At 37.6% G+C, this 12,138-nt stretch overlaps 1 protein-coding gene across 7 annotated transcripts in view; it reads left to right on the top strand.

Moving 5' to 3' along the window:
* Window positions 1–12,138, top strand: part of PCM1 (pericentriolar material 1) — a 100,017-nt gene that overhangs the window by 51,197 nt on the left and 36,682 nt on the right. For all 7 annotated transcript variants that reach the window (XM_055124562.1, XM_055124552.1, XM_055124555.1 and 4 more), the window contains 3 exons: window positions 1,670–1,841; window positions 3,952–4,310; window positions 11,604–11,768. In XM_055124562.1, the coding sequence (XP_054980537.1) occupies window positions 1,670–1,841; window positions 3,952–4,310; window positions 11,604–11,768 (696 nt within the window). The remainder of the gene's footprint in view (window positions 1–1,669; window positions 1,842–3,951; window positions 4,311–11,603; window positions 11,769–12,138) is intronic.

Below are 12,138 nucleotides of genomic sequence, written 5' to 3'. Positions count from 1 at the left end.
ACAAAGTAGTATGTTTATGTGTGGTTTTTTAATGCTATATCTTTAAATTATTTAACAACTATTTACAAAGAAGAAAAGGAAATAATCTAGATGCTTTTATACAGCAGACACTTTAATATGAAACTTGAGGAGAGTAAAGATGAATAAGATAATGCTCGTCTAGAGGAGCTTCTTGTTTTGTTAGGGAAATTGATTACTAGATTACTAGTAGATTAAAGATCAATGCTTATACTTAATTTTTAGTTAGACTTGTATTGAGACTTCCTTTTACCTATATTATATAAATAACCAAGATTCAAAGATTAGTAAGACTCTGGCTTTAAGGAATGTAACGTTTAATGAGGAAGCTAGGAGTGTTGATAAATGCTTAATGCAGTGTCATCCATACTCTAGCAGTGGTGCAAATGACATGGATGTCCTTCTCTTCTTTGGTGTAAGAAATATTGAAACTGCTTTTTCTAGAAAAAGTAATATAATAGGAGATAGGTGAGGTAATCAATGGAACCATAAAAAATAACGAAGCAATGAAACAGTTTATTGCTTGGAAGGAGTTAGATGCCTTTATGTATGCCTAGTTTAGGGCCATTGTTAGTATCAATTACTGATTATCCAAAGAGCTGCAGAAAACTCTGTGCCATACAAAACAGCTTGGACTTTCTTTTATAGAACAGTGGGGCTATTGAAAGATTTTTAAGTGGGGGCTAGCTTGAGATTTATATTTTAGAGAGTTACATTAGTGAGAATGTTCAGAAATGAGAAGAAAGGGACTTAAAGACTAAGTGAATTGAGGCTATTAGGTGAATAGGAAAGAACAATATCTTGAGAGAGGTTTTTGACAGGAGGCGTTAAGAAAGTAATGCAGAAGATGTTACAAAACTGGAATAAGCTAAGTCACCAATTAGATGAAGTGAAACAGAGCATATAAAGGTTGAAGGGGCTTTCTAAATATAAATTTAAAAAACCATAGTGTATATTCTTAATAAGAACAAACACACATTTGGCACTAAAAGTTTAGCTTTTTAAGTTCATAAGTAACATATTTGCAACAAATATTTGAATATTTTTAAGTATTAATAAAAATTTCACATGCCTTTTTTTCTCTATAATATTCATGCCTGTTGTGTACCAAAGACAGACATGTTCAATTTTGTGAAGCTTTCTTGATCTTTTCTCCCTAAGTTATTATTAGCCCCCTGCAAATACAATATTTCTAACGTACTATTATATGGTAAATACATATGATTAATATGTATTTATTCTATTTTACTTTCTCAAAGTACAGTAGGAAATACATATCTAACCTGCTTTTCCATTTACTAAACATTAGATCCTGACAGTTTTCTTACTGGTAAAATGAATATGATACCTTTTACATTGCTGTTTTGAGCATTACACAAAGTAACATGTAAATTGTCTTCATTTGATTTTGCTCTCTGGCAGTTCCTGTTGTCACCATTTCTAACTCTTAGTTTTTAAGGTAATAGGGATCTTTGTACTACCAGTCACTAAAATCAAATATAGTGAGCTGAATTGAAAACAATAAATGAGGTTTTATCTTAACAAACAATTTTTTATTTTTGTAGATTAGAAAAAATTTAAACCTTTTAATTTCATGTTAAAGGTAATTGCTGTTTTGTAATTCTCTTGAATTTTTTTTTTCATATATTAGGTATGAATTTTAGCCCTTTGTTTCCTTCTAATTTTGGAGATGGTCCTCAGAATATTTCTACACCTGCTGAACAACAACAACCATTAATTCAGAATCCTTCAGGGAAAACAGATTATATGGCTTTTCCAAAACCTTTTGAAAGCAGTTCGTCAATTGGAGCCGAAAAACCAAGGTACTTGACTATGAACATAAGCCATGATTTGCTTAAACATCACTTTTGTGATTTTATCTAGATTTATGTACTTTTAAAAATGCAGTTAAGGGGTTGGAGCGATAGCTCAGTGGGTAGGGCCTTGCACACGGCCAACCCGTTTGATTCCCAGCATCCCATATGGTCCCCCAAGCACCACCAGGAGTAATTCCTGAGTGCAGAGCCAGGAGTAGTAATCCCTGTGCATGGCCGGGTGTGACCCAAAAAGCAAAAAAAAAAAAAAAAATGCAGTTAAAACCTTTATGATTAACGTGATAATGTTAGGACTATGAAACTGACACTTTACTAGATGTCTCTTAGGAATATATATTCTAACCATGACATAAAAGAGCAGTGGATGATCTTGTCTAGCATAAACAGAGGCCAGAGTGACAGTACAATGGGTAGGACATTTGCGTTGCATGCAGCCAACCCGAATTTGATTCCCGGCATCACATATGGTCCACTGAGTACCGCCAGGAGTTAATTCCTGAATGCAGATCCAGGAGTAAGTAACCCCTGAGCATCACTGGGTATGACCCAGAAAGCAAAAGTAAAAAAAAGAAAATCCTAGGCAAAACATTCTAAATATTGATTTCAGGAAAATTTATTTTGGAAAAAGGAAGACATGATTCATAGAGTAGCTCTTGTTGATTTGATATCAGTGTTATCCTAACTCACTGCTCATTGATTTAGGACTAGAAAATAAGATTATTTTCTATTGCAGAGGGTGATTTTTTTTGATTCGTAGCTGAGTATGGTCAGACCCTAGGCTCATTGAAATGTAAAAGTTGAGCACTGTTACAACTTGGGAAAGTTAATGATTTGGGTATCGGTGATGGTTAGGATTTTTTTCCCCCTTTCATTTATTTATTTGTTTTTCAATTTGGGGACACACTGGCAGCACTCAGGACTTAACTCCTTACTCTGCATTCAGGGATCACTCTTGACAGGTTCAAGGGAACCATACCGGGTGCTGGTGATCGAACCCGCTTGGTTGTGTGCAAGGATAAATGTCCTACCCACTGAACTATCGCCTCTAATCCCAAGATTTCTTTTGATAATTTAAAAAATATTTTTGATTCAAATAGTATAAGATAACTTCTGTTAGGTTAATTAATCTCTGAACATTTCATAGGTAATGTTTTCAGTGGTCATGCTAATCCAGAAAATAAGACTGATAGCCAGTAGTGAAAATAAAATTTGTGGGGATCGTATAGTACAATAGACCAGCTACTTTCTTTGCACAAAGCCTACCTGAATTTGATCTGAGACTGATCCCCAGTACCATATATGGTACCTGGGGTAAACCCAGAATAAGCCCGGAGCAAGCTGGGATTGGCCCAAAAACCAAAAAAAAAAAAAAATTCTGAGACATACTGCAGATCTGTATGTTGTTGTTTTTGCTTCTTTTGGGTCACACCTGGCAGTGCTCAGACTTTGCACTCAGGGATCACTCCTGGTGGTACTTAGGGACCATATAGGATGCCGGGGCTCGAACCTGGGTCAGCCAAGTGCAAGGCTAATGTCCTACTCCCACTGTACTATCACTGTGGCCCCTGATCTGTATGTTTTTTCCTACTTTTTTTCTCAGAGTAAAAGACCGCATAACTTATTAGCATCTTAAGGGATACCAGTGTTTTACCAATAACAGAAAATGACACACTATAGCAGCAGAATTAAATTGGACTTAATATTTAGAGAATTTATTGTTACATCACTTTTTTTTTTTTTTTTTTTTTTTTTTTTGCTTTTTGGGTCACACCCAGCGATGCTCAGGGGTTACTCCTGGCTTTGCACTCAGGAATTACTCCTGGCGGTGCTGGGGGACCATATGGGATGCCGGGGATCGAACCCGGGTCGGCCGCGTGCAAGGCAAACGCCCTACCCGCTGTGCTATCGCTCCAGCCCCAAGTTACATCACATTTTAAAAAACAAATTTTTTGTTCTGTTTGAACAGCTTTTAAGTGAACTGCTTTAGGTGATACAGATCCATATGTGTTCCCAAGCTACTGCATTTTTTTCTAGTTTTTTTTTCCTTGTGTGTCCCACACTCCCTTATTTTTTCCCCATTCTTATTTCCACTGGTAAGGAATCAAAAACAGTCTGAAGAAGAAGTGGAAAACAGTAGGACAAGGTGGCTGTATGACCAAGAAGGTGAAGTAGAAAAACCATTTATCAAGTCTGGATTTGCAGCGTCTGAAGAGAAACCTACAAATGGTAATCGCAAAAATCAGTTAGATACCAGAGGGAGAGGACGCCAGTTTGATGAAGAGTCATTAGAAAGCTTTAGCAGTATGCCTGATCCAGTGGATCCAACAACTGTGACTAAAACATTCAAGACAAGAAAAGCATCTGCACAGGCCAGTCTGGCATCAAAAGATAAAACTCCCAAACCAAAGAGTAAGAAGAGGCATTCTACTCAGTTGAAAAGCAGAGTTAAAAATACTGGTAAGTGTTTATAATTCTTAAAGTTTAATCAGTATAAATATTGATAACTGTAGTCTGGTGTGTTAATATATTTCACAGTGGCCTCAACGGGTGGGCATTGTCAGGTTGAATGGCTTACTACTGCTAGTCCATGGGTGGGTGGTCTTCCACAGGTGTAAGAAACTTTAAATACCACTATTTTAGACCTGTTGACATAGTCATTTTAGTTTTTAGTTCTTTATGGAATTTAATGTAACTTTTAAAATGTGGCAGTCATTTTTGTGTGTATGTGTATTAAGTACTGCCAATATGCCTAAATTTTTAAATTTCCATTTTATTCATTATAAATTTAGAACCACGCTTGATGATGCTCAGGGCTTACTCTTAGCTCTGTACTCAGAGATCACTCCTGGGAACATATGCATTGCTGGGAGTCAAACCCAGATCTGCTACATGCAAGGCAAGCACCCTATACACTGTTAGCTCTCCAGACCCACTCCACCTCTTTTAATATCGCATTTAATAGTTTATCTTGGTTTTTGGTTAGGTCTTTGATTCATTAAAAAGAACATTGAAAGGACTTCAGTTGAAGTTTCTAAATGTCATATATCATATGGGAGGTGGGTGGTCGGAGAAACTCACTGTAAAATGTCAACTTGTGCAGCCTGAGATAGTACAGTGTTAATGCACTTGCCTTGCACACCGGATAGATCTGATTCTATCCCGGGCATCCCAATAAGCCCCTTGAGCACTTCTAGGACTAAACCTTAAGTGTAGAGTCAGGCCCAAAAACTAAAAAATAAACCTAAATACTTTGGCAGCCATTAAAAAAATGAATTCATCATTTTTTCCAACTTCATTAGACTTTTTTTTAGTGTTTTTTGTTTTGTTTTTTTTTGTTGTTGTTATTGTGCTTTTGGTGTTACACCCAGCGATGCTCGGGGTGACTCCTGGCTCTGCAATCAGGAATTACTCCTGGTGGTGCTGGCGGACCATATGGGATGCTGGGGATTGAACCCAGGTCGGCCGCATGCAAGGCAAACACCCACCTGCTGTACTATCACTCCGGCTCCATAACGTAATTACTTTGTGTTACAAATTCTGCATGATTTTTACTACTTTGTACATCCTCATGTTACCTCTACCCCTAATCTACCCTAAGAATCTGATATGGTCATCTATTACTCTGCACATAGATAATAATTGTTGAAATAAGTTTTTATTCATATAGTTTTGGTAGGAGCTAGTTTACTTAGTAACCTAAAGATAGGAAACCGTCACTAACATTTACTATCCCAGAATTCTCATTCAGCTCATTAAATTTTTTTCCAGAGATATTTTGGAATTTAATAATAGATCTTGGAAGGGACCTGGGAGTATCCATACAAGCTCACAGGTATTACCAGTATTATTAGTACCTGAACTACGTTTTGAATAGCAGGATGTTAGGAGTCTCTAGCTAACATACAACCATGTCTACCTAAGCCTAGAAATACTATTGTATTTGTATTCTTGAAACTCCTTTTATCTGACGAATTAATGGTTTCATATATACAATTGCACTTTTTTTACTGAAGGGCATAGATATTCTGATCTATGTGCTATCTTTAATGCTATATGCTCCAAGGATTCATATCTGTTGAAGGTATTCAAGACCATCTGTCAGTGAGAGTTCCACTTTAAAGCATACATATAGAAGACTTAATAGAATTAAATTCTTTTTTTGGGTCAAACCTGGCCATGCATGCACAGGGGTTACTCCTGGCTTTGCACTGAGGAATTACTCCTGTTGGTGCTCAGGGACCATATGTGGGATACTGGGAATTGTATGCGGGTTGGCCGCATGCAAGGCAAATGCCCTACCCGCTATGCTATCAGTTCAGCTCTTAGAATTAAATTCTTTTTTTTTTTTTTTGGCTTTTTGGGTCACACCCGGTGATGCACAGGGGTTACTCCTAGTTCACGCACTCAGGAATTACTCCTGCCGGTGCTCGGGGGGCCATATGGAATGCTGGGAATCGAACCCGGATTGGCTGTGTGCAAGGCAAACGCCCTACCCACTGTACTATCACTCCAGCCCCTAGAATTAAATTTTTAAGTGCAGAGTTGAACTAATACAGATGTAGAAAAATCAAATTAGTCAGCTAAGTCCTTGCTATTCAAAAGGTAAACCTTGGACAGGTAGTATCAGCATCATTTGGGAGCTTACTAGATCTGCAGAGTCAGGGGCCTTAATTTATATCAACTTAGTATGTATTATTTTATAATATACTTTAAGCAGAACTCCAGATATCTTAAATGAGTTTATGTACATAAAATCTGAAAAGCACCTGTAACTAGTTTATATTGCGTTTATTCTTATAGGGGGTAGGACTAGGTATAACTTCTTAGAAAAAAAAAAGAATGTTGATTCTGTTTGGGGTAACATTTTTTTTTTCTTTTCTTTTTGGGTCATACCCAGAGATGCTCAGGGGTTCTCCTGGGTCTGCTCTCAGGAATCACTCCTGGCGAAGCACAGGGGACCATATGGGATGCTGGGCATCAAACCCAGGTTAGCTGTGTGCAGGCCAAACACCCTACCTACTGTACCATCGCTCAGGCCCGACTCTGTTTTTAAAGGAAATAATAATAGAGAAAACTTTCCGAATTGTAGCAGTAATAGTTTGAAAAGCACAGTAGGGTAAAACAGGAAGAGAAGAAATAGAGTGTTATGACAAATAGATTCACTAGAATGTTTTTTGTATTGGGGAGGGACTCTCAGATGGTGCTCAGAAGTTCCAGGAACTCACCCGCAATTCTTCCCAAGTGGGCTGTCGATCAGCACAAGGACTTGAAGATGCAAGGCTGCTAATGCCTGCAGCTCCCCAGGATATTCTGGTGGTGCTCAAGGGATCTGTCTACAAGGATGAACTTGACAGTACTAGCAGGGGAATCATGCGGTGGCCGGGGATTGAAGCTGGGTCTGCTATACAGTCTCCCCGCACAGCAATTTAAGAGAGAGATGGTATAGCTAGTTGTGTCTATGCACTGCAGTGCTTATTTGCTTTTTTGCCCTGTTGACAGTCTTTCAGAATTAATATGCCAGAACTTCATTTTACTTAGTTTTCCATGAAACAGTGTTTGTTTGTTTGTTGGGGGGTCACATCTGGAGGTACTGAGTGGTTACTCCTGGATCTGCATTGAGGAATCACTCCTGGTAGGTTCTGGGGACCATATGAGATGCCAGGGATCAAACAGGTCACCGGCATACCTGTTAAGCACCTTCTTGCTGTACTATCCCTCTGACCTGATGGTAGTGTATTTTAATCTTTAGAAGATGTTTATATGCAAAAACATCTATTGCATGATGAAATGATTTTACAGACTACATAATGACCATCTCTTAAATTTTAGTTCTAATTCAGATTTTGACTTAAATGTGATTTTTTTTTTTTTTTTTTTTGCTTTTTTGGGATTTTTAGTTACCAGACTCGTAATTTGCTTATTAGGTTTGGCAAATTTGCTTGTAATTTGTCTACTCTATCACACTCTTTCTCTTTTGATATTAGAGGTGGATCCTGTTACTTAGGTATGCAGTTATACTTTTTTCTTGGGAGATGAGATAAAGTACTGACTTTTGCATTCTCTTTCAGGTTGGGAGGGTACTCCCAAGAAGGGCTTTGGAGGGCGGGAGTCAGGGAAGGGGTCACTGATAAGTTTTGGCCAACCAAGCCAGCACTCTGAGGATCCAATGCTGCCTGGACCTGCAGTGTCGGGGATTGTCCATGCTACTCTAGAATTGCTGGGGCACTTCCTGGGCTGCACCCAATGATACTCAGGAGACCATGTGGTACTGGGAATCTAACTCAGGTCAAGCCCATGCTAGGTATGCACCCCAACCACTTACTCCCGCCTTTTAAGTTCTAATCATCCCTTTATTTTTCCATTTCTTCATCCCTATTTTGTGCTTCAGTAACTTGAAGATTGAGATGAAATAGGTATCAAACATTAGGCCAAACCAGGCCTGGCAGAAGGCCAGTTAAAGAAACATCTTTTAACTGGGGGTGGAGCAGTAGTACAGCAGGTTGCGTGTTTTCCTTGCACACAGCTGACTAGCATTCAATCCCTAGCACCCCATATGGTCCCCTGAGCTCACCAGAATCGATCCCTGTAGATAGAGCCAGAAGTTAAGTCCTGAGTACCTCAGGGTGTGGCCCAAAAAACAAAAGATGATCTGTCTGTTGGCCAGGAGTTAACTCAAAGGGCTGAAGCATATACTTTGCAGGTTCTGAATTTGATCTCCAACACAGCAGTTTCCTTGGCAGCATCAGGAGCAATCCCCAGCATCACTGCAGATAGTCCAGAGACAAAAAGCAAAACATCTGAGGTTGAGATTTACTTAAATGGTCAGAAAAAGGAAAAGTTGCTAGAAGTGCCATATCCTTGTATCCTTGTCTGTACAATAACACTGAAATAAAAGAGAACAGGTGATAATTGCTACAAGGGGTGGAGACTGACCGGTGCAGAGCAGCCAGTGCTGTGCTGAGCTAAGTCTGTCAACTGTTGTTTTATGTAATTTGTTTGGCAGTAATACTGTTTATTGCTGAACCTACTTGAAGTGAAGGTGAAAAATAACCAAAAGGGCTTTTCCCCCCTACAAATTTAATGCAAAATGTGGCTAAATTTCTATCTAAGAGACCATTGAAGAAACCAAGAACCTAAATTTGAGATAAAGTCCTAACTTGAATAATATTTTTAGGAACAGAAGGGATTTTAGATATGATATCTCTGAGTATAAACTAAGGGTATATTCGGTACTTAGTTTTTACTAATAGCAATGCTGTGTTTTGGAGGGTATATGTACACAAGACTAAGTACTCTAGCTCTTTCGTGTCTGGGGCAAATATTGGCTCTCTGGTTTTTGGAAAAAACTTGGTTGGAAGAGATCCATGGTTGGAAGTTTTCCTATTTCTTAGCATCTCTTTCCCTTTCAAGAGTAGCAGTCTTTTGCCACCTTAAGGTATTAGTGGGTATCACTGAATAGGTAGATGGCATTCTTCTTACCATGAACTTGGGAGAGCTTTTGCCTTTACAGCTGAGGAGTCTAAGGTTAGAGAGGTTTCCTCTTCTCTATGGAAGACTATCCAGAACAATATTGTTTGACCACAGAATCTAGGCTTCCAAGCACTTATGCACCATTAAATAATACCCAGAAGTTGAGTCTAACCTGTATCCTTGATATCAACCCTGTATCGGATGGCTATTGTGTGAATATCCTTTCCCATTCTGTAAACTGTCTTTGTATTTTGGTCACTGTTTCTTTTGAGGTGCTGAAGCTTCTTAGTTTAACATAGTCCCATTTGTTTATCTCTGTTTTCACTTGCTCAGCCAGTGGTGTGTCATCTTTGAAGACCGTTAGCTTCAACGTCGTGGAGGGTTTTGCCGACCTTGTCTTCAATGTATCTTATGAATTCTGGTCTGATGTTGAGGTCTTTAATCATTTTGATCTGACTTTTGTACATGGTGTTAGGTAGAGATCTGAGCCCATTTTTTTGCATGTAGCTGTCCAGTTTTGCCAGTACAATTTGTTAAAGAGGCTTTCCTTGCTCCACTTCACATTTCTTGCTCCCTTGTCAAAGATTAGATGATCATATTTTGGGGGGCGGGGTGGTGTCTAACCTAAAAGATAAGTAAAAGTTGTAACTAGGCCAGTGAATATTAAAGTGTACCAACAGCCAGAGAGAAAAGAGAGAGAAACAGACCACTGGAACAGGTAAAACCTAGGAAAAACAATTAATGGAAGAAATAAAGGCTTGAATAGGAAAATAAGAGTGTTCAAGACTTTTAACAAATTGTTTTAAACTTGGCAGGGAGGGGAGGGGGAGAATCTTCACATTTAATGTTTATTTTTAAAAAGAAAATATGGGCTGGAGCAATAATAGCACAGTGGGTAGGGCATTTGCCTTGCATGCAGCCAACCTGGGTTCGATTCCCAGCATCCCATATGGTCCCTTGAGCACGGCCAGGGTGATTCCTGAGTGCAGAGCCAGTAAGTAACCCCTGTGCATGGTCAGGTGTGATGCAAAAAGAAAAAAAGAAAAAGAAAGAAAATACTATAAAGTCTCAAATTATTGGCCTTGGAAATCAATGAGAAAAAAATGTCAGATACAAAACAAAAAGTAGGAGATAATGGAAAATGAGTGATTGGAGAAACTTAAGGGCAGGTCTTAACAAAATTTTTAAACACACATTCTTCCTCTATCATTAGCACTTTCAGAATAAAAGCATTACAAGTTTTAGAAGGTTATTAGAGAAGGCAGGAAACATTATCCTCCTTAAAGTTCCGGTAAATTAGAAAATGGCTGCTAAAATTAGCAGATTAAATGAATAAAATAGTTGGTTGTAAAGTAAGTGTGTAGATATTTTCTGTATTGGTAGTAGACAAGGAAGGTGGAAGAATTAAAGCTTTGAGTGGGAGTCTTTGGGATAAATTTAACATAGAAAGTACTAGATCTGTATAGATCTGTAAATATTTTTGAAGAATATGAAACAAGTGGATTAATCTAACAGATCTTAATCATTTTCTAGAATGCATAAAACAGTTAAATATCAATTCTCAATACTTTTAACGTAATTCAATTGTGAATCACCATTTGAGTATTTGACCTGACCAGATATTTGAGCATATTGTAAAACTTCTGTAGCACAAACAGTGAAAATGGAATTTCAGTGATAAGTTGACAGGACAGTTTAAAGTAAAACACATGGGAGACTTAGTGTATTGATCAAGATTACATTTTAATTTAGTAGGAAAGGTGTGAACATAACCTTTAGCTATGTGGAACAAATTAAGAGTGAATTCCTTTCGTGTGTCATATACCAAAATAAATGTCAAAAAAGAAGACAGCTCTTTGAAAGAAAATTTAGAATATATGTGTAATCTGTGGGCAAGACATTTAAAATAAGATGATATATGGTAGGTGTAATATCAGACATCTTTTTATCATTTTTCTATAGACAGGATATGTTTTTTATTTCCTAATATGAAAAAATTGCGAATTTGGAGACAAGTAGAAAATTTTGCTTATATCTTTTTTGGTCAAAGTCTGCCATAAAGTTTATGTTTGGATGTTCTCATTAAGCAAATACCAAAGCAAAAGGGGTATTTGGATTTATTCTGTGCTTCCAAAGTTACATCCAAGTCATACATTTACTGTTTTGTATTCTGCTGATGATGTCCTAAATTGTTGCCTTTGCTATTTCAAAATGGAAATCAATTCCCTTTGAGTTTAAGTTAGTTGCAACTGATAATAGTTGTTGCTCTTTTTATTCAAGGGTATGAAAGTGCCAGTATGTCTAGCACATGTGAACCTTGCAAAAGTAGGAACAGACATTCAACCCAGACTGAAGAGCCTGTTCAAGCAAAAGTATTCTGCAGAAAGAATCATGAACAGCTGGAAAAAATAATAAAATATAGTAGGTCTACAGAAATATCTTCAGGTACGTTCTTTTTAATTTGCTTTCATTTAAGGACTTAGATTTTTTAAATGCTATATAAAAGTAAGTTTTTAATTAATCTCATTGTTCTTTTATGCAAGATTTTTATAGTAGAGAAATGTAGACTAAAAATATTTTTTGTTATAATAATCTTTCACAAATTTTGGTAAAATTCTAAAGAAAAATGTTTCATTGACTTTAATTTGAAATTCTTAGTTTGAAATCCTGAACTCTTATTTGATTAGGAGCTAGTTACAAAGGCTTATTATTTCCCTGCTTAAAAGCTTTGGTTTGGGGCCAGATTGAGTGTCTGACTACTGGAGTTCTGTTACCGCCTTCTCATATGGTCTCCCATGCACTGCCAAAAGTGAGT

Source organism: Sorex araneus, chromosome 1 (assembly GCF_027595985.1).
Source record: "Sorex araneus isolate mSorAra2 chromosome 1, mSorAra2.pri, whole genome shotgun sequence".
NCBI classification, from domain to species: domain Eukaryota; kingdom Metazoa; phylum Chordata; class Mammalia; order Eulipotyphla; family Soricidae; genus Sorex; species Sorex araneus.
This window is presented reverse-complemented; position numbering and strand designations above follow the sequence as displayed.